Here is a 23013-nt window from a genome sequence, read left to right on the forward strand (position 1 = left end):
CCTCCCCCGCCTCCTCCCGCATCCCTCCCTCCCTCCCTCCGCCCGAGGCTCCTCCTCCGCCAGCTCTCCATACCTACATCCCGCCCCGCCGCCTCCCCTCTTTTCCCACCTCCGCCTGTCATCCGTCCGCCGATTCACCCTTTCGTTCTCGCCCTCCCTGTCGCAGCCCCTTCCCTGCCACACTTCGCTCCCCACGGCCGTGGTCCCCACAGGCCCTGCCTCATCTCCGCTCACGGCAGAGCACGGCTTTTCTCATTTCTCCTTCCCCGCTGTCCCCTCCTGCCTGCGCTCCCTCCGCCTTCTCTGCCCTGCGCTTTCCTTTACAGCCCTTCTCTTCTGCTCCATCCTTTGCCTTATCCCTGCATCGAGCTCCTCTGCTCTCATGTCACCGCTTTTCCCCTTTTCTTGCCCCTTTTCCCGCAGCCTTTGTGCCCTGAAGCTCCTTTGCCAGGCTCGGGCACAAGCCCAGTGACAGCTCTGCAAAGGCATCCCCGGCCACTCTCCGAGCCTGGTGCCGAGCTTTGCTTTGGTCCAGAGGTGCAGGACAAAAGCCAGCTCCAGTCTGTCCCTAGCCCTGGGCTGAAAGGAGCCAGGTACAAGCACGCTTGTAACACAGACCCTGTTCGAGCACCTCATGAGGAGCTCAGTGCATGTGGTGGCCCATTAACCCTAATGAAATTCCACCCACACACGAGGAGAGGATGTTTTATAACCCTGGGTGCTGGGAATTCAGGATTTGGCACTCACCGAACACCTCAAAGCAGCTGTTTGAGGGCATTCAGTGTTGCCTTTGAAGCCATCGTCGAGGTTTTCTGCTCTGAGCAGCTCTGTGAACTGCAAGCAGGTCTTTTTGGTGTCCCTAAGTCACATTTCACATGCTCTACTCTACAAACCTTCTTCAGAAAAAAGTGAGGTAATTCCAATCGTTCTGCAAAGAAAGCAGTGTGCTGACTCTCCAGCTGGGGCAGACTGTGGGAATTCTCTTTTTTTGGCATATAACCTGGACAGGAGTGATGTTTGATTTGACTGAGTGACATATCAGATCTGAGACATTCTGGTAAAACCTACAGGAAAAAATATTTTCACAAAATCATGTAATCTGGCTTTTGCTGCCAAACAGCCTGGGGCTTTGCATCCAAGTACTCAATATGGCTACAATATACAGATAAATTATAAGAATTTATCATAAGATATCTTATAAGAATTCTGTTATGAACAGAATACTTTTCAAAAGCAATTATTTCTCACAAATAATAGAAGAACTCTAGTCCAACTGCCTGACCACTTCAGGTGTGACCAGAAGTTTAAGTATGTCATTAAGGTCATTGTCCACATGACTCTTCAATAGGCATGAGAAAGTTCAGATTTTCCCATTTCTGTATTAAAATTGCTTAGAAAAAAATCTAAGACCTAGAGATGGCTTTCTCCCAGATACACCACAAGTGCTTGATTATGTTTGCTGAGTTATAAATGCCAGGTTAAAGAGACTCCTTCATTCAGATCTGTGATTGTATTAAAGGAGGTGACTTTCCAAGCAGCCACTGAATTTTCAGGATGTGTATATGTGATGCAGAGGTCTATGAGGAGAAAAGAAGAGAGGAATAGTCTATAATTCCTCTCTTATTCCCATCTGTATCCCCCTCCTCTGCTGCTGTACACAAGAGCTGAGTCCTAGCCCTTGCTTTAATCATCCAGGGGCACCCAGCTGCCTGTCACTGCTGGATTGGATGGAGTTTTTTGACACAAATCCCATCTTTTCTGGATGCACAGTCTGCTGCTCTTGCGTAGACACTTTATATTGCCTTTTCTGTAGGCACCAGTGCAAGGCAATGCCATCAAATTTAAATCTGTGGAGCTCCATCATGCAGAAGGAAACAAGAAAACCCAAACAAACAAAAAAAAACCCCAAAAAACCCACAAGGAAAAAAAAAAAAAAAAAAAAAAAAAAAAAAAAAAAACACGAACAAAAAAAAAAACATTATCCAAACACACTGTTACTGTTGCAGAAGTTGATTTGAATCTATCAGAGATTCTAGGGCTGACAAGCACAAATAAATTCCCTTATGCCAAACTCCAGCTAGGAGAATGACCATCATCTCTAACCCTTATTCCATTAAGGTGGAAAGCAAGCACCAAAATCCAATATATTTTCTGAATTTACTTATATGTAACAGACACATTTTTTCCTGAGAACTCTATAAATCCCGATTTCCCTGAATATTGAGTTCATTCCATCCTTCACAAAGATAAGAAAAATGAAAGAGGAACCTGCATCAGAGGCACTGATTTCCCATCAGAGTGCAAAATAACACAGGGTTATATATAACACACCACACTGAGGAAAAGCTGTGGGGCTGTTTGTATGGGGTATCCCCTTTTGCAGCCCCAGCTAAGGGAGGGTGGATGATCTTGTAGAGCAACCCACACAAACCCAGCAAGGCAGAGAAGGCGCTGAAAGCCCCGCTGAGAGGTCCCGTAAGTGCCCCGAGTCTCCGTGAAGCCCATGGCGAGGCCGGGACACGGCATTCCAATGGCAAGGCGGGATGGGCAGAGCAGGGGCACGGCGGGACAGCTCCCGCTCCCCGCAGCCCGGGTGAGCCGCACCCGGCACCCCGCGCTCCGCTCCCGCAGCCCCGCACCCGCGCAGGGCTGGGCGGAGAGCAGGAGGAGGAGGCGGAGAAGAAGGAGGCGAAGGAGGCCGGTCTCGCCTCGCCTCCCCCTTCCCTCTCGCCGGTTTTCTTTGCAGCATTTCCATGCTAGAGGTCCCCACCGAGCTGCGGAGCGAGGATCTGCCTGGCTGCGCCGGGCCCTCTTCCTTCCTTTGTGCATCCCCCAGCCCTGTGCAAGCCGTGCCCCCCCGCCCCGGCCGCACGTCCCCGCTGCATCCCCTCCTCCGGAGCCCCCCCCGGCCCGGCAGGCAGGAGGAAGCCGCCCCCCCGGGCACGCAGAGCCGGGGCAGGGGCCGGGCACCGGCTGCCACGTCGTGCCGCCTCCTCCTTCCCGGCCCGGCCGGGGCACCGAGGCCGCATCCCCGCCCGCATCCCTGCCCGTGTCCCCGCATCCATCCCGCTCCGCGGTCCGGAGGCGCCGGGCCCCCCTTCGGCGGATGCTGCGCGTCTCCCCGGGCCGCTGGTGCTAAATGCTGAGCGCCGACAGGATGGAGGAGTTTCAGAGCGAGGAAGAGGAGCCCTGGTACGACCAGCAGGACCTGGAGCAGGGTAAGGATGGGGGCACGCCGCAAGATGCCAGGGATGGTGGGCCAGGGGATGCGCGGGCAAGAAAACGGGCGAACCCCGGGGAGGAGAGGGTGGGATCCCTTCTCTCTGGACTGCTATTTGGTTGGCACAGCCAGCGCCTCATCCTGCAGCGGCAAATCTCGGCTCTGCTGCTCCAAACCGCTGTCCTGGCCGAGGAAAGTTTAAAGCCGATGGATAGAGGCAGGGAGCCCAGAGCTGTCCTAAGCACTAGGGCAGTAAAAAATTTGTTGTGTTACATCTTCAAGGTAGCTGGTTCCCCAAAAGACTTGCTGCAGGCAGAATCAAACAGGGATAGTTATGACACTGCTTTTATTTCAGAGTAGTCCAAGGTAGAGTTATCAGGCAAATTAGTTAGAAATTAATATAAAGGAAATAATGTATTGCTAAGGATGCTGAAAGTCTGTCTCAAAAGCTTTGCTGCCCCAGCCCAAATCCAAAGGGATCTTCAGCTTCTTAGTCACCTAATTACTTCTGGAGATTTTTCCAACCAGCCATAATATCAGGAGAAATATGGGAGGAGAAGAAAAAAAATCAAGGCCAAGTTTTGAACGGCAAAAGAAGACTTGTTAGAAGATAAACGTTCATTTCTGTAGTTTGCTTTGAAGTAACTGTACCTAGTTCAATTGAATGTTTATTCTAAGACTGGACAGTTGGTGCCTGTGAGTATTTGGGGCTTTTTTTTTTTTTGTTTTATTTTTCTTATCTTAATATTTTGAGTCAACACGCAGTAAGTAAATAACTGGAAGAAGTCCCATTTCAGGCCAGTGGCCCAGGAATGAACGGGACTGATTTGGCAATGCATAGCAAAAAATTATTCCTACCTGAACACAGTTCCCCTCTGGCACATTGTGCTATAGGTACAGTTTTATATTTGCTTTTCCCAGCTGACTGTCAGCAGGGATGTGCAGTCCAGCTGCAGTGCCTCAGCCCACCATCGCTCCAATACATTATGTCATGATTTGAAGTTTATACAACTTCAGCTGCAGGACAGGGGCCCAGCAAGGAATGATAACCAGCCCCCCAGGGGTTGTCACAGCTGGGCTTTAATCCCAATTTCTCAATTCACAGGAAGTAGTGGGATACTGGGCCCTGTTCTTTGAAACACAACACTCCAACAAAGCCAAGAGCACAGAGATGAAGCTATCAGCTGGATAAACAGTGCAGCCTTTGAATGCTCAGAAATTCACATTTCTGGGTGACGTCTTCCCATGGCTCACAAGGGGCCTGGGCACTGGTCCAGGGGTGGGATGTAGGCTGAGGAACAGCAGAACTAGGGATGAATACAGGGAGTGTTGAACAAAGTAGGACCAATTGATTTTTAGCCTAACGTTGTCCCGGTGTCAGGTTCATGAGTCAGCACTGGCACTGTACAACTGGCTCACAACAATAAGAGCACCTTCCCACTGCAGGCCAGGTTCCCAGCTCTGTCCCAGCAGCCTAAAAACAGAATGACTGTCTCCAGATGATGGACTGAGGCTGGGTACAGGCTCCACTTTTGAGCACGTACAGAACTGGAGGAAAACACACACCCAAAACAAAGCCCAGCTGTGGGTTTGCAGCCTCCTGCATATGAATAGGGGCTGCACAGGCTTCCACAAACTCAAGGAGAGATGTGGGAAGGCTGTAACTGGAATCAGCCAAATGGAAAGGTCCTACGGGGTAATTACAACCGCTATTAATTTGCACAATGCACAAAGCATCACAAAGGACAGTGCTGGACTTTGTCCACACACACTGTGCCTGTGCATGACACCCAGAGGTCTTTGGTGGCGGCACAGCCGTGGAGCCTTGGTTTGGAATGGGGGGTGGGTGTGCAGCACGAGACTCCAGCGTGGCACGATTAGAGGCATTGCTAAGAGGATTGGCATGCCAAGAGCCCGGGGTCGCACACAAACCCACGCCTGGCAGCAGCACCACGGGGGCAGAGGACAAAAGCAGAGGCTTAAAGACCTTTCCTTAGGAGCAAGGGGTGGGAGAAACAAGAAACAATCCAAGCTAGGAGAGCAGAGAAGGTTCTTCCGTGAACCAGTTGGTTGCTGGGCCTTTATCATCATTTCACAGCATCATCAAATATTTATTACATTTACATCCAAAACTGTTTGCTAAGCAACAGATGGCTTAACTGGGAGCTCTGTGATGATTATGTTAATTAACCATTTTAGCACCAGAGTGGAAATCATGCCTCCAGCTCCGCACCAAGCACCTGTTACTTTCTTTGTCATCCTCCATGAGCTTCACCTTGCCAAAGTAACTATATTTTTTTTTCAAAATAATAAATCCCAATCACTCTTTCTTTCCCCTGAAGTGTCCACAGCAACAGGGTACATCTACCACATGATTTAGAAGCAGCAAGATCTGGTCCCCAGCCTCAGGGCCCTTCCAGCCTTGTTCAGATTAAGCCAGTGCCTTTCAGATGCCTTTACCTGTTCCCTGCACACTGTAACACTCTGTGGCTCAAGGCATTGTACCAAGATGCCTTAGCACACAGAAGCAGAGACTCAAGTCCCAGCCAGGACCCTCAGCAATGACATGGTAACAGCAGTGGTGTCCTGTGAGGTTTCCTTTGCAATGATGTTCCCTCTGGGAAGGCTTTCTGATTTGAGAAAAGTGGTAAAAATGGAGCTGCAATTCCCTCTTACCATGACTTAGCTTATTGCTTTGTAAGCATGAAGAGATATCAGTGCTGCTTTGGTCCAGCCACCTTCCGTGGGCCAGGGAGTCTGTGCCTCTAAGTGTTAAAACCAGGATAAAATTCTGGTGAACCTTTTTCCAGCCATTGTGAACTGATGATGTGGCCATAATTGCATCACATCCTGTGCACAGGGCCTACGTGCAGCCAGACCCCAAGAGAATGAATGAGCTAAAATTAGAGAGTCTGAGCTGCAGATAAGTGGGGGCACCTTTCCTGTTCATCAGGAGCATTTGTGTTTGGGAGGGCTGTGTGCCAACTCAATTGCATCTGGATCCAAACAGAGCCAGCAGCTCTGCCAGCCACTTCCAGCCTTCATCTCACCGCAGCATCTCACAAGATGGATCCTCCTTGCAGTCATGCCTCTGCCTTCCCTGATCTCCCCAGCTCCCTATCCCCCTGCCAGCAGTCAGGTCTCAGAGCAGAGTGCATCCAAGAGGAGGCCTCTCAAAGCCACCCTTCTGACCCCTGACCATGGCCTAAGGCACGTGGGGGTTTCTTGGGTGTCCTGCATGGGGCCAGGAGTTGGACCTGATAATCCTGATGGGTCCCTTCCAACTCAGCATATGCTAGGATTCTATAAGTGTGGGATAATTCCTTCCATGTCAATAAACAGCCTCTCACTGCTCTGAGATAGGCAGCAGGACCAGAGGGAGTGCAAGAACCAGCACATCACCTCATTGCCACTGCAAGACCAATTGTCCTCCAGGGCAGCCACAGAAACCTCTGGGCCAAACCATCTGCAATGCAGGCTTAGGACATGACAGCTGTAACCTCTAAAGGTCTCCAGATTTAAGGATCTTTTTTAATTCCTCCTCCTCTTGCCAAGCATCTGATTGATTGAGTACTAAGAAGGAAAATGACACAAGGTGCTGAGCTTGCACCACTCCCAACTCATCCGTGTAAAGACACAGGGTCACCAGTGCTCCAGTGCCCAGCTCCTGGCATTGGGGTAAGCCCAGGGGATGCATGCTGGCACCCATACCTGCACCACCCAGGCTGTCCAGAGCACTGCAATCCATTATCAGCTTACCCAAAGCATTCACTGCACAGGGGAGCTGGTGAAACTCATATTCTACCCCTCAGGAGGCAGTTATCCCAGCAGTCCAGGGACAAGGCACACACCCTGCCTGTCCTCCTCCCTCCCTCCCTCCCTCCCCATAGGCAAGCCAGAAGGACAGAGCTTTGCCTGCAGTAGCTGAGCCACTTATTTATTTAGCAGTACAGTACAGCAGGTAGCTTATGGAAGTGGAAAGTTTTCAGTGACTAATTGCTGAGCTGCTTAGGAATGACAAGAGGGACTAGAAAAGTCACAGGAGACAAGGAAATAAAATGACAGGTTAGTCTAAAGAAGTGATGAGAGACTCCAAATATGGGGGGGGGAAAGAATATATATAGATGTATTTTCCTAGAGCGAAAATTCCCCTGTTACTTGAAGGCAGCAAGCAAAAAGGGGCACAAGAAAGCCAAAAAGGAGCACAAGAAAGCCCCACACAGCAACTTTCAGTGAGAGACCAGAAGGTCCTCTCCACATCTGCTGAGCCTAGGCACATAGTTCCAGCTGTGGGAGGGAGCAGAATTAGAGGAACTGCTGGAAAGGGAAAGGGGAAACAAACAAACAAACAAAAAAACAAAAACAACAAAAAAAAAACACCACCAAAACAAAGCAAAACAAAACCCTGAAAAACCCCACAAAAACAAAACAACAACCAAAAAACCCAAACAAACGAAAAAAACACCAGAGTTTTCCATATTTCCCATCCTGAAACAATCAGCTAACAGCGGCAATTCTCCTTGGCAAGGCCATGCACAGAGGATTTATGGTCTGAATCCTGAAGGACGTTTTCTCCCAGCAGCTCTGAGCCTGAGGGACTGGCAGCCAAGGCACTGGCCACGAACACCCTGTACATGGAGCCTGTCCCCCCAGCCCAGCATTTTCCAATCCTCTCTCTTTGCTGGTGACAGGGCGGGTGCACTGACTCAGTGTGACAGGCAGGAGCCACTCAGAGCAGTGACAGCACCAGGGTCCCATCCTGCTCCTGCTAAAGGCAGTGCCAGCACTCAGGATAACGCACTGCCCGCTCACTCCCACACTCACACTCTGTCTCCTCTCCCAAAAGGCTTTCCCAGAGCAGCACAGTGCTAAATTCCCACCTCATCTCACTCCAACAGATCTGTGTGCTCGCATTAAACACACCTTCAGGGTTTCCAAAGCTTCTACTTAATCTGTCCAAAAAGACTATGTTATATGTGGGCCAAGAATTTAGGAAAATAATTCCAATACAAAATACTCCAAAGGAAGGAGACCAGATGTTACACAACTGCTGCTTTTTGCACAGCTGGGAATTTCAAAGGAATTTTATGTTAGTTTGTTTTGTGTTTTTTTCCATGTGTATTTAACAGTTATAAACCATCTCTCCAAAAAGTGACAGTTCTAATGATTAAAACAGACCATTCCTCTGCAGCTTTCTGGGAAGTCACTGTAGTCTGTGCAGCTGCTCTGGCCCTGCTCAGTTAATCTGCCTCCTCTCTGAAGGATTCAGACCTTCACATGTGTAATATCCAGGTCCATGCTTCTTGGCCTCTTCCAAATATGCAGCTGCAGCACCAGCAGTTGGAGCAAGGATGTGATCGTGCCATCCTCCAAGATTTCTTGGGCCACAAGGAAGTATTGAGTCCTGGGAAGGCACCTGAACTGGGAGGTGGTGGCCAAGCATTGGTGTCTGCAGGAGGAGGCAGAGCAAGGAGCAGCACAGCACACCCCACAAGCATCAGTCTTTGAAGCAGAACTGTGTCAGGGACACTGGTTTTGGTGTTGGGCTCCCAAAAGAAGTATTGCTCTGCATCCTGCTCAGGACTAGTGGTGGACATAACATCATTTGGAGAGTACATCAAGTATTTCATCACTCCCTTTCCCTGCAAGCTCAGACTGGAAGGTTACAGCCCTGTGCTCTTGCAGTGCAGCTGCACAAACAGCACTGATCACTCATCTGAGGTCAGGATCTCTTCCCACACGGGCAGCATCTCCAGCCTGTGCCAATAGCCAGGCACAAGACAGCTGGGCTGTGAGCTGAGCACCTGGAGGAACAGGGCTTCCTAAACTCCCCAGAAGCAGATGGGAAGGGAGCAGAAGTGGGGCAGCACCCTGCAAGAGGATACGCTTTCTTCTAAGTCGAGAAAAAAGGCTGATGGAGAGGAGGTGGGCAGGTTTTTTGCGTTGCTGCAGAGGGTCAGGCTGTTTCTGCATTTAGCTGTAACACATGGAAGAAAGGTCTCTGTACCTAAATGCCTCTGGACATAGGAGGTGGCAGACAGAAGTAACCAGCAGTGGCAGTGCTGGCAGGGGTCCTGGGGGCTGCTACAGCCGCAAAGTGACAGCTGTGCTAGCAGGGTTGCTCCCTGTGCCCTGAGTGTCCAAATCACTCAGAATCAGTGGCTCCACCTGCCTCCCCCTAGCAAGAGGGGAGCAAGGGCATCCGAGTTGGCTGGGAATGGCTCCGAGTAGAGGAATCTATTCAGGAGCAGGGCAGGGCAGGAGAAGTGACACGGTTGTGGCAGCCCAGCGCTGTGGGCACCGTCCCCTGCCACGTGAGCACAGTGACCTGTCCTTCACAGGGCGCCTTTGCTCGGGGCTCTGCACGTGCACAGAGCACCCTGGTGCTCATCCTCCTTGTCCAGCCTGGGTCACTTACAACCTCCTGCCCCCAAACACACAGGGAAGAGGAGTTCTGCCACATGGCAGCCATCCACATGCCTGTGTCTTTAGCTTTAAAAGACTGGAAGCCTTTATTCACGGTTTTCTGCAGCCCAACATAATTAATTAGTTGGAGATTTGCTGCCCGGGGGAGGAGCGCATGCAGGAAAGCTCTGGCTCCCTTTCTCCCTCCTCTTTCTTCACTCCTTCTCTTCAATAGCCCCACTTGTATATATTTATTTAGGACATTCTGATCCAGGTGCACTATCAGAGCCTCGGAGCCACCAGTCACTAAGCTTGTTCAAGCCATTTCAGCCTATAAGGCAAACACAGGCACTGAGGCTGTTTTAGATAAGAGAACAGCAGGAAAAGATGCAGATGGGGCCTCAGCCATGGTCTAATAACATCCTCTGTGTTCTCATGCTCTAACAACTTGGCAAAAGGCACAGCAGTTGCTGTAGGCACAGGGATGGGACTGCTCTGCCTGTGTTTGTAGAGACACAGCTCATAAGCTGAGGTGACCATCCTGGGTCTCAAATATTAATATACAGGGGAGAATTCGGAGTGCAGGATGATAAGAGGGAAGAAAGAAAAGGCATAAATTAAATCTAAAAAGTCTGGTGAGCATCTGAGAAGAATAAAGGAGAGCTGATAGAGGAAATATTGAATAGAACTGAAAAATATAGAAGGCAAGGAAGGGAGCAGCAGGGGCTAAGAGAGCTGGAGGACTTCTCTGCAGCACAGCACAGTACAGACAGTGTGTCCCTGAGCCCCTTGTCAGGGATTTCCACTCCTTGGTGATGCCACTTTTGCCCAGGAGGGCTCAATATACCATGGAAGGAGCTGTTCTCAGTGCACTGGGCTTGCCTTGACCCCCTGCCAAACACCCCTCTGCCACCACCTGAGCCCCCCTCCCCAGCCAGGGACACTTGCACAGCCAAAGGCAGCACAGGAGCACGAAACAGATTACACAAGAGAAAGAAAAGGAAAAAAACAAAAAAAAAAAAAAAAAAAAAATCCCAAGCAGGAAATCCAGCAAATCTCATTAGAGTAACAAAAATGCCAGTGTGATCAACATTAGCTCAGCCCAGCAAGAGCCACAGTTTGAAAGGAGAAGGAAGAGGAGGAGGTGGCTGTGCTGCTGGGGGCTCAGGCACCCTGTTTGCCCTCACCCAGCCCTAACAGAGACTTTTCCCCACCTGCTTCATTGGGGCTGTTTTACAAAGCAAGCCCTGCCCTTGTGGAACATCCCAATATACCAAAATAGCAGATCCTCCCCAAAAACAAACAAAACACCAAAACACCTGATCAGCAATGTCTGAGTTACACCAGTGTAAAAGCAATGGAGAACCCACGTCTCAGCAGTAACACTGGTGACTCTCTGGAAGCTCTGGCTGGCCTTGGGAAACACCATCTTTGTACAATGGGCATGTTGGAAAGGCTTTTTCAGGTTGTGTTTGAGGTGCTGCCAGATGGCATTTGCTTCCCTGCACCCCCAGCAAGTTCCATTGCAACGCCTTACACAGGCCAAGTACAGAGGTTGCTTCCCTCACCTGCCCTGGAGCAGCAGTCAGGGATATACAAAAGCTGATCCTCACTGTGATATACCCACACAGCACAATGCCCTGCAACTATGAAGGAAAATAAATGAGTAGCAAGTATACCCTATCCCAGGGTAAACCAGCATAGCATCGTTCATTTAGACTTTGAAAGGAATAATTGCACCCACCCTTGACTTTAAGTACCCATGTGTAATGGAGCAGACAGCAAATGCCATTAAATTAAACGTCAACAGCATTAAACATCAGTTCTTAACTCTCAATGTACCCCATCCATCAACTCACAAGCACCCTGAGCTTCCTCCAGAGACCTCCCCACCCTCCTCCCTGCTCTTCAGCAGATGCATTCACCGTGTGCAGCACAGGACAGGAGCAGCCCTTTCCACAGCCCCACATTTAGGGAGGGGCCACAAGTCATTCCTTTAGACATGCTCAGCTGAAAAGGACCTGCAAATCCATAAACCCTTGCTCATCTGCACCACACAGCAAAGGACTTCTGTGTCCCCTGCAAGCTGCTGGCTTTGCAGGACAGGGACAGGGCTGGTTTATTAAAGGTGAGGAGCCAAGTGCAGCATCCCCAGTGTGTTCTCTCACAGCCTAAACATGAGAATCCCTCACTGCAAGAGAAATGACAGGGGAGAGTCCAAAGCAGCTGCACCAGATGGTGGCTTCCTCCAGAAAGCTGCATTTATGAGGAGCATCTGAACAGCTACTGGATCATCATTGAGCCAAGAGCAGCCAAAACCTGCTCAGCACCAGGCTTATGCCCTCCCAAAGTCACAACCAGGAGATGCTGGAGGGAACAAAGCCCTCTTGAGGGCTGTGCCTGAGTGCTCTGCTCAAACAGATGCAGACCAGCCCTGGGAAGGCAGAAACAGCTCCAAATCTTCTTTGAGCCTCGTTGCAAGGCTGGGGAAGCATCCAGCTCTGCCACAGCCCCATGCAGGGAACATGCCTGTGCCAGCACTGCCACAGGATGCTGCCATGAGGGAATAGCCTGCAGTTTGTCCCTCAGCCTCCTTCCATCAAAGGTGACAGCTTTTGGATCAGGATGGGTTTTTTTCAAGTTCCCTCGGTGGCACAGAGGTAGCAGAATTATTGCTGGGCTGCTACTGCTGATCTCTGCAGCTCCAGGACGGTGCCTCCTTGATGTTCTGCCCAGCCCTGCTCCTCTGCTTGGATTCAGCTCCTGCTCCCTTCCCACCACATGGTCTCTCTTCCCATCCCCACCCTCCTTGCTCAGAGGCCTTTCCCATGGAAGCTTTCAGAGAAATGCAGCCTCCATCCCTCCCTCCCTCCCCTGCTCCACAGGCACAGCCCTTTGTTTGGGGACACGGCATGTCTCCTTGGCTGGTGTTAATTAGAAGGGTCACGTCAGTGCTTGCAGTGCAGGGAGCCAGAGGGCGCCAGGACAGTTTGCATCCATAGTTCTCTCCCAATAGGATTTGGAAGCATCAGGAGTCCATTTTTGAAGTTGAACATTGGCCATTTCACAGTGGTGCCTTCAGCACAGGCAGGATGTGGAGGAATTGGGCACATCGAGCAGACACACAGCACTTCATTTCTCCTCCTGCATCCAGAGGTGAGGGGGAAGGGAGTCATCAGCATATCTGCTAAATTAGGGCAAGTCCTTCAGCACTGGCTGGCTGATCTGACAGTGGAGAAGCAAAGGAATACAAAAAATTGGGGGAAAACCATAGTACTATGTAGAAAGGATTCTTGAATTCCTAAACAGTTCTTTTTCTCCCTCAAACAACTTGGTGAAATTTCACATTCAGCCTCGGGTTTCCAAGGTCTCTGTGGAGAGGAGCTGTGTGCTCCCTCAGCCCATGCAGAGCCACAATTAGTACAAAGATCAAGAGGGATCTTGTCTAAAGACGACATTAAAGCACTTCCACAGCATCCCCCCCTCCCCTCAGCCCCATAAGCTGGGGGGACCAACAGGTGGGGAAGAGGACTCAGGCACAAGGGGGTGGATGAGACAGGATTACCAAGGATGCTTTGGCTGGCAGGCAGAGAGTGAGGGAGTGTGTGTGACCATGGCTGAGGCAGTTAAAAGACACTAAAAGAACCAATTCCCCCAAGTCCTTCAAGCCTGGAGTCTCCCAGGCCCTTATGCTCAAAATGGAAATGAAGACTCAATTTCCTCCTCAGAGCCAAGCCCCATTCTTTCCTCTTTCCCACTCATCCCCAAACGCTGCCCATTTCCCCCATTAAATTATTGCTGACAGAGCCCTTTAAATTACAATGCAGGATCTTGCACTGCCTAATCCACTTAACTCAACCCCAGCTGATTAAATTGGATGCCATATGGTGGGAGAGCACTGGTGTAATCCACAGGGACGGGGACACACTTGACTCATCACCTGGAGCACAGCACGGAGCCCTCTCATCCACACCTCCACAATGGGGCCCTGCTTGCTGCCAGGGATGTGATTTCCAAGGTGCCACTCTCCAGGAACAACACTGGCTCTGGCAAGGTGGTGCTGACATTAAACACAGCCCCAAGCAGCTTAAAGGCACAAATTATCCTTCATCTCTGCTGGCATCTGGCTGTTCCCCCAGCCCCAGCTGGTGTAGCAAACACTCAGCTCTCCCTAGGGCACTTTATAAACTAGGGAAATTTGGTGCTAGGAAAAAAACAGATAGGTGGAGGAGGTCTGTCCATGGGGAAACGTGCCAATAACTTGATTGCAGGGAGAGCTGCGACTGCAGCCCTCAGACTGGGTCACTGTGCAATGAAGAGGATTGTAATTAAAAAGGTCACAGCCCTTTTAATAATAACACCCTGCAATGCAGGGCACAGCTGGAGAGCACATTCCCATGGAAAGGGGAGATTCGAGGACATACTGAGCAGCTGTTGGGAGCACCACATCTGGGGAGCCAGCAGAAAAAAACACGGGCAACACACAAACTGGTAACAAATCAGCACATCCCAGAGCACAGCAGCATCCCTCAGGAAAGCCCCACCCCAGGCACTGACAGCACTGTGGCTCACCCCTGGCAAGCACTCATGTCCAAGGTCAGCATGAGCCTCATTTTGTGATGTGTGAGAGGTCAGGGCTTTCCCAGGCTCAGAATACATCCCAGGAGTCCTGGTTCCCCTTCTTCCTGTCTTAGTGACCAAACATCCCTCTTTCCCAATCAACTGCAAGGCCAAATGAACCACTGAAGAAAATGATAGCTACTCTCAGCCCTGGCAAAGCCTTTTCAGAACACACCATTTAATGCAGACTAGAGGGGAGAAAATGCCAGGGCAGGAGACCCAGGTCCCCTCACACCCTGCAGGATTGTCACTCTTCAACTACTTACAGCTGCATGATAACCACACCAAAGACAGAAAGAGCAATAGTGCACACCAGGACCTGTTTCCTTACCTTTTGCAATGATTAAGGTCAGATTTTCACTCTGCCATGCTAAGAGCTGTTACCTCTAGAAGCACCAAGAAAAATGAACCCTCCCTGCTCACAGTCAGGTTTTAAGAAGACAACCAATTCCTGTGAAAGCAAAGGGCTGTTCTCAGAGCCAGCTGTGCTGTCCCAGCCTCACAAACAGCATCACCTGTGTGCTCAAACTTTGGCCAACACAGGATTCACATGGCTGGAGGCTCTTTCTTTTCCCATCAGCAAAGCCAACATTTTCAACTGACCACACTGTCAACATCTACTTTTCCCTGCATTTCTCCTGATGTCCAACTTTTTCAGTAGCTTCCTAAGGGCATTTAGAGGTGGCAGAGAGTGAACACAAAGTAGTTTGTCCCTTCCCTGGAGCTGCCCCAAGGAAAGAGCCTTGGATTCAGCTGCTGCAGCGCTGCCAGGGCAGCACATCTGGGAGGTGCCTCCAGCCCCCTCGGGCCACGCAGGGTTTTATTACTCCTGTCAGTCTGTTAGAGGCTGATGGATGGAGGCTGACAGGGAAGGCAAGGCACTCCCTTCGTTAGAGATAATAATGTAATTTATAGAGCATCCCCAAGGCCCTGCAGGGCTTTACCAACCCTTTGCTCCATTCTGACAGGTGCTGAGCCCTCCCCAGTGATAGGGGATGATGGTGCTGAGCACCTGCCACAGCCCAGATCCTGGGCTGGTCCTGGTTGCAGTGTGCAGGGAATGCAGGAGGGTTTTGCAGCCAGCAAAGCACTAAATTGTCATTGCATGGAGGAGCTGCAGAGTCCTGAGCTTGGCCTCCCCTTGCTCCTGCAGCCCAGCAAGACAAGAGGCCAGATCCTGTATGTTCTGTGAGCATACAGCCAGGTCAAAACGTGCCAGTACAACCAGTGTCATGAAAAATGTGCTACTGTGCTTGGTGTGGGGTCACTTTTTGGGGTGGGGGGAGATCCCACCACACCCAGCCATGGGGCTGTGGGAACTGCAGCAGCTTTGTCCCTCTGCTTTTCAGACTTACACTTGGCTGCAGAGCTGGGGAAGACGCTGCTGGAGCGAAACAAAGAGCTGGAGGACTCCCTGCAGCAGATGTATGCCACCAACGAGGAGCAAGTGCAGGAGATTGAGGTAGGGACACAATCGGGACAGGGCTGGGGACAGGGGCTGCTTGGCCAGCGCTGCCACCTAAGGGCAAAGGTGGGAAAGGGGCACTTCCACCAGTGCCAGCAGCTCAGATGCCAGCAGAAAGGCAGGGATGTGCTGTGGGGCATGGAAGTTGAAATATCCTCTGTAAGTGCCTGAAGCAGGACAGAGTAAATTCTGTTTTAAAGTCTGTTGATGGATTAAAGCTCATCCCAGCCCTGGAGAGGGTCTTGTTCCCCTATTAACTTGCATTTTTCCTTTTCTCACATCCTCACTCCCTGCCCAGATGTGCACACCAGATTTTGGCACCAGATTTTGGCACCAGGCTACATCTGGGTCACGTTTGGCCTTCCCCTGCACATCCGTCAGCCTTCACACTCCCTTCTCTCTGCTCTGCTGCAGCTTTCCTTTGATTCCAGAGATTCAGAATCGTTTTTGTTCCCAGCTGGCCCCTTGGCACCCCCATTACACAGCCCCCTTTGTTAGTGGCATAAAATAGCTCTTTCTCCAAGAGCTGCAATCCAAACCCCCATTTCAAGCATCCTATGGGGTCAGAGCAGTATTTCTAAGAGCTCACAGAACTGATCTTAGAGGCTTAAAACCTGCTGTGCCTGGGAGGGTTTTCATCCACTGGAAACCTTCTAGGAATCTGTGAGTTAAAAAAGACTGGACACCCCCTGATTTAAAAGGACACAGGGCAGAGGAGGTCTGCCAGTTCACAGGAGCAGCACATGATGCTGCAGGGATCAGACAGCTGATGTTTGAGGGAACTAGTGGATGGATTTAGTCATTCCCCCTCCAGCAGCCTGTCAGAAACACATCCTCCAGAGGATCTGGAATCTGGCCCCAGCTGAGAGTGAGCACCTGAGTAGATGCCCCTCTCCTAGTCTTCCAAGGATAAGATTTTGCAGTAGCAGACTTACAGAAAAGGGTGTGCAAATCCACAGAAACCACAGGTCTCCTCATATTTCACAGACTCAGAGTTTTAGCCTGAATTCCCAAGGAAACACAGCTTCTGCAATCGATCTGTCAGGCGATCCAGTAACCAACCGGCCAATTTCAGCCAACTTTCAGTCCCAGGGATATCAACTTTCTTTGGTACTGCGAATAAAAAAGCAGCTGAATAGAGACAGATAGAGGTTAGTGCCCTTCACAGAGGGCAAGGGAAATTCAATCATATTTTAGACACAAAAATATTTACAGTGGTTGGAGGGATGAATATTTCATCTGTGGAAGAGGCTTCAACCAGACAGAGCCACAAAACACATTATCAGAGGAAGCAAAGGCTGTAAGAATTTCTGCTTGTGAAAAACCCTGGGTTTTGGATGTGGAGTGCTCACGCTTCACTTTTCCCTGCAGTACCTGACCAAGCAGCTGGAGATGCTGCGGCAGATGAACGAACAGCACGCCAAAGTCTACGAGCAGCTGGACCTGACAGCGCGGGACCTGGAGCTGGCAAACCAGAAGCTGGTGCTGGAAAGCAAGACTTCCCAACAGAAGATCCAGTGGTATGGCCTCCCCTGGATCTTCAAGATCCCAGAACCTTCAGCTCACCTTTCCCCTGCCCCAAAGTGCAGCCTCTCATTGCTATCTGAGCCATTCTCTTTTGTATCAGCCCATCTGTGCAGATGTTTAGAACACAAGTGTGTTGCAGTAGTGCTGGTTAGGAGGGGTCAGCCACAGCACAGACATCCCTAGGATAAGGGCTGGATGAAAGAGTGTCTGAGGCTACCTGGAGAGAGGCACAGCAGGCTCTGCTCAGATGATTTTCCTTGAAGAAAAGGCACATAATCCTATCAGGAAGATCCCCAGCACACAGCTCTGAAGAAATGCCAGGCACAGATCCAGCAACTCATGAAACCCTGGCTAGTCCATGCTGAAACACCAGTTTATCAATAATATTTCTTTCCTAAAACAAGCCCATGATCAAGGTCATCCCTAGAAACAGCAGCCTAAGCCATGGTCTTGTAACGCAGCATCATTTGCAAACAACTGTGTGGAGAAGGAATTTCTGAGCAGAGTGTTTTACAAACTGTCTGCAGACAGAATAAAACAAAATCTCTGCCCAGTCTCTGTGTTTCTCTACAAGATAAACAAAAGGAATAGATGCTTGTTTTAAGTGCAGAGATGTTTCAGGAGAGTGCTTATGTCTCAGAGATGACTCTTTCAGCCAACTGATTTGAGGACAGGACTCCATTCAATCCCCCTATCCCTTTTTTAATAACTAACCCCATTCAAGAGTGAGCACACAGAGAAAGACCAAAAAAAAAAACAAAAGTGCTGTCATGATCCCAGGGCACTGGAAACTGGAAGCACCTTCCCTAGACTGGATTTCTCTATAGGAAAAAAACACCTTTTAGGAACTTGTAGCATCTGATTTCTCACCTGTGCTCCCTCCTCTCTCTGCAGCTTGACAGAAACAATCGAGGGGCTGCAGAACCAGGTGGAGGAGCTGCAGAAGCAGGTGGAGGAAATGCGGAGCTTGGAGCAGCTCCGCATCCGGAGGGAGAAGAGGGAGCGGCGCCGAACCATCCACACCTTCCCCTGCCTTAAGGAGCTGTGCTCCAGCCCCAGGTACGGAGCCTTGGCTGTGGCAACCCCTCCAAACTGCTCCCCACAAACAGGGGAGGTGCTGGGTGAGCAGAAAGCGCTCAGACACAGAGGTTGGGCACCAGAGCCTGAAATGCACGGCTGGAGCTGAAGGGGGGATGTTCCTCTCACCAACCCACCTGCCTAAGGAGGTGTGGGCAAGGCGGAGCCTTCATGATCTCAGCACAGGGATACTTCCCTTCCCAAACCAGCACAGCCCATTTTCCCTTTCCAGCTGCCTTTCCAGCACAGCACCAGCACCTCTGGCTCACTGAAACCAGTTGAGATGGTGCATTTTGTGCTGTATGACTCCAGCACTCCCTAGGAACATCAGTCACACATGCAGATACACCATGTGCTACCAAGTGTTGTACAAACACCTTCAGCACTACTGCAGCCTTAATCCTCCTCAAAACCCAGGACTGTGTTAATTCACTGACCTCACGAGGACATTTCTTGCTCAGCTTTGTCCACAAAAGAGGGTTCTTTAAATAGATAAGCAATCAATAAACTTTGTTACTGAAAGCATCCTCTGCCAGAGGATATGAACCAAAGACATTTTCATTGCAGCAGCAATGAGGATGTTAATCAGGCCATAATGTGACCCCCAGCAAAATCCACTTAATGTCTCTGTGGTTCTTTTCCCCCCAGTCCCCCAATCCCACTCTCCCTGCTGCCACAGGACCTTGGGCCCCCTTGCAGCTCCATAGTTGGCTCTGAAAGTCAGGCTGCCCTTCAGTGCCCTGAAATCTGTTCAATACCCCCCACCACAGCCATGCCTCCCAGGGGAAGCCATGGAGCTCACATTTTCCAGTCTGTTCTAAACAAACAGGATGCCATGGGTGCTTCACTGAGGAGGAAAACCCAAATTCCTGAAGGGAAGGGGGAAGTGTTTGTTATCACTTCCCAGGCAATGAAGAAGGGGCACCTCTATCAAAAATCTCTGTTTGCCTTGCCATGTAAATCTTCCCTCACTCCCTCCAGAGCACCTCCCAGACACAGGGCTGCACAGCAGCAGCACACATGTTTCAGAGTTTTGGCTGGGTGGGTCCGGGGTTGTTGCCGTACACAGTGGGTAGTTGGTGAACTCAGTGGTGCAGAGAGCAGCTGAGGGACTCCAGCTGGAAAAAGCCAAAGCCACCTACTTTCAGCTCAGACTGGTAGCACCTGAACATTCATTCTTGCTTCACTGCAATGCGAGTGGCTTGTCTGTTAACCAGATGTGTCTTTTACATTTTAGGTTCTCATTTCCCTCCTGTCTTTTATTGCTGCTGTCCAATAAAACTGCAAGTTCTGTGGGACAGATTTGTCTTTGTGTCCACACCTTGTGATCTCCTGGCACATGGAGAAGGCACATCTCACTCCATGAGCTCATGTCCTTTTTGGACATCAGTAGAATTACTTACATAACAATAAAACACAAATCCCTCATGGGTCAAACTGCTTGGTCTGACTCTCTCAAGCATCTTTCTCCTCTTTCAGGTATGAGGATGCGTTCCAGGTCCACAGTTCTTCCACAGAATTCAACCAGAAGCCACTGGAGAGGGAGAACAAGCGTCTCCAAGCCATGGTGGACTCGCTGAGATCCCAGGTGAACCAGGAGAAGCAGCGGAAGGAGAGGGTGGAGCGCGAGTACACCTCGGTTATCCAGGAGTACTCAGACCTGGAGCAGCGGGTGTGCGAGATGGAGAACTGCAAACTGCGCATCAAGGAGCTGGAGGCAGAGCTCCTGGAGCTGCAGCAGATGAAGCAAGTCAAGAAGTACCTGCTCAGCAGAGAGGACAACCTGTCCGAAGCCCTCCTTGAGCCGCTGAACAACGCCCCAGAAGCGGATTACATCGACCTGTCCGAGGAGGAGGGAGGGAAAAGCCACGGGACGTCCATGACCCCTTCCCCAAACCACCCGGTGCGCAAGAGCTGCAGCGACACGGCGCTGAACGCCATCGTGACCAAGGACGCCGTGAGCCGGCACGAGGGCAACTACACCCTGCACGCCAACAACGTGCGCAAGCGCGGCATGTCCATCCTGCGCGAGGTGGACGAGCAGTACCACGCCCTGCTGGAGAAGTACGAGGAGCTGCTCAGCAAGTGCCGGCAGCACAAGGACAGCGTGCGCCACACGGGGGTCCAGACCTCCCGGCCCATCTCCCGCGACAGCTCCTTCAGGGACTTCCGAGGAGAGGGGCACGAGCTGGAAGAGCGGAAAACCATGGAAAAGACCATCAGCAAACACGTGGAGGCTGTGGACAAGCGGCTGGAGCAGAGCCAGCCTGAGTACAAGGCTCTTTTTAAGGAGATCTTCTCCCGCATCCAGAAAACAAAAGCAGACATCAACGCCACAAAGGTGAAAAACAAGAGCAGCAAATGAGTCCTGGCTCTCCACAGCTCCCACGTGCAATTGCAACGGCCACGTCTTCTGTTGAGCCCCAGGAAATGCCGTGTGGCCCCTCTGCTTTGAAGGTTCGAGAGGTCTGCAAGCGAGAGAATGTCACAGGGACCCAACTCACTTTTTTAAGCTTAGGCTCTGGACAACCCATTGGGACAATTGTACATTGTAGTTAGAGGATTTCAGAAACCACATGACGGATCTCTGCATGAGTTACTGCTGCTGCCAGACATCACAACAGCAATGTAAACCCCACCATGAAAGAAAAGAAACCAGTCTCCCCCTCCACCCTTTTTCAGCTTGTCCTACAGCCCAATTATCTGCAAGCAAAAGCCTGGATGTCCTCCAGCATGCTGCCACAGCTGGAGTACAGCGCCTCAAAGTAAAACAAAAAGCCATCAGAACTTTAGGGGCTGCCCCAGCACAGCAGCCCAATCCTCCAGTTAGGTTTTATGGCTGAGAACCTATGCTTGAACCCGAGAGACTTCTATCTCTGCCTTCCCCAAAGGGCAGCATGGTCTTGCTATTAAAGCCATTCTCTAATCAGTCAGGTTTTTCAGCTCTTTATAATGCAAGCTCATTGCAACTGGAAAAACTTGAAGAGAAACATAAGACTGATTGTTCCATCTCCATCAGCATCTCTCAGTGTTTCAGTCCACACTCTCCAGACCCTGCAGGCATATGGGATTTACTCGCTCTAAGTCTGCCCTGGTATTTCAGCCCAGGTGAAGCACCATGCCTGATAGGAACTCAGAGCCCAGGGCTTTCCCACAGCGAGACAAGAAGTGCTATTACAATATCAGAGACACACTTTCATCTCACGGTCTGGGTACCAGCTCTCTGTGCTGTGCTCTTCAAGAGGTCATCGTCCCATTGTAGCAAATTCCTTAAAAATAGCTTGCATGGGCTCAAAACTGACTCCCAGGGACTCACACACAAGCCAGGGGATGCAGCACCTCCCAGGTCAGGAGTCTGGCCCTGGCAGTAGCATGGATCACACATCTCCCCTCACTCCTGCTCCAAACATCTCCCCAGCCACAAGGACAGATTTCAGCTTCCTGCTGAAAATAATCTTTCTTGGCTGAGACACTGTTGTCTCTCATGTTCCAGTTCCCTTTCCAGCACTGAAATCTCCTCACTTTGGCTTCCACAGACATGCAAACACGCAGCCAAATGGCCACTGCAGTCTCAGGAATCACCGATTTCCAGCTTCCCTGAACTAGATGATGACCTTGTACAGGCAGACACTTTTAGGCAGAGAAGCAGCATCTCATTCCAGCTTAGGCAACACCCTGAGCATTGAGCCACAAAACCCAGCAGTTCAGTGTAAGCAACCTACTCTGTACCCGCCTGGAGCAACCATCAGCTACATCTGGATTCTCTTTTCACCAGCTTACATCCCAAAATCTTGGGTCAACAGCTGGAATCTTTGCAACATTGAGAGAAAGAAATGTGAATGTGGCTTTGGAAGGGGTAGACTGTTCAACTGGAATAATCCCCTACATCCAGGGGACTGTTCAAATGGAATAATCCCCTACATCCAGGGCTTTGATGCTACAAGGAGCAACCTTTCTTTCACTCCCCATGGAATTAATACAGAACCCCCCCCCAAAACCACCCTGTTTTGTTAAGCTGAGTACCACAGAGGTAAGTTGGCAGGAGTGTGATGAGCAAACCACCCCTGCTCCAGAGGTCTCCTCCTCAAAACCACCAACTGCTCTTCTCTTCCACACTCTGCATTTCCAGGTGCCCCACAGCCCCAGATGCATCAGGAGCTGCACGCACAGCTGTGGCTACCAGCTCTGTAACAGTATGGAGAACCTTCATGCCTTATTTATTTATAATGGAAAGCAGTTGTCTAATAAAATAAAATAAATAAAAATGAACAACAACAGCAAGAGAAGCGTTGTTGATGTCCTGGGAGCGTTCGGCACCCCTTGACTCGGCACTTGCAGCAGTGTTGGTTTAAGGCAGGCAGTGCTTGCCCTGCAGCCAGCTGATGCTGCAAAGGTGTGGGAAGGGAATCACCCTCACTTTCTGTTTAAAACAATCCCATGTGGATCAGCATCACAGTTAAGTGCACAACACATTAAATATATTTATAAATGCCCTATTCTCCTCTCAAACACAGAGAAACACTGATTTTCTCACAGCTCTTACAGCTCTTTTTACTTTTAAGAACAGCACAAGAGCTAATTCTTTGATTTTCAAGTACAATTTAGGTCGAGAAAGTGCTTCAGGCGCCCTTGCAGAAAGGAAAGAGAATATGCTGAACTATTCTGCTGCATTATTTATATAACACACATTTTTGTGCAC

General features: G+C 50.3%; 1 protein-coding gene across 1 annotated transcript; it reads left to right on the forward strand.

Moving 5' to 3' along the window:
• Positions 1-3043: 3043 nt before the first annotated feature.
• CDR2L (cerebellar degeneration related protein 2 like) lies at positions 3044-22538 on the forward strand. Its single transcript, XM_058817365.1, has 5 exons — positions 3044-3218; positions 15595-15707; positions 17082-17230; positions 18132-18296; positions 19794-22538. The coding sequence occupies exons 1-5, from the start codon at positions 3140-3142 to the stop codon at positions 20677-20679; spliced, it is 1392 nt and encodes a 463-aa protein (XP_058673348.1). The 5' UTR covers positions 3044-3139; the 3' UTR covers positions 20680-22538.
• Positions 22539-23013: the final 475 nt, after the last annotated feature.

The sequence above is a fragment of the Ammospiza caudacuta genome, chromosome 19, assembly GCF_027887145.1.
Source record: "Ammospiza caudacuta isolate bAmmCau1 chromosome 19, bAmmCau1.pri, whole genome shotgun sequence".
NCBI classification, from domain to species: domain Eukaryota; kingdom Metazoa; phylum Chordata; class Aves; order Passeriformes; family Passerellidae; genus Ammospiza; species Ammospiza caudacuta.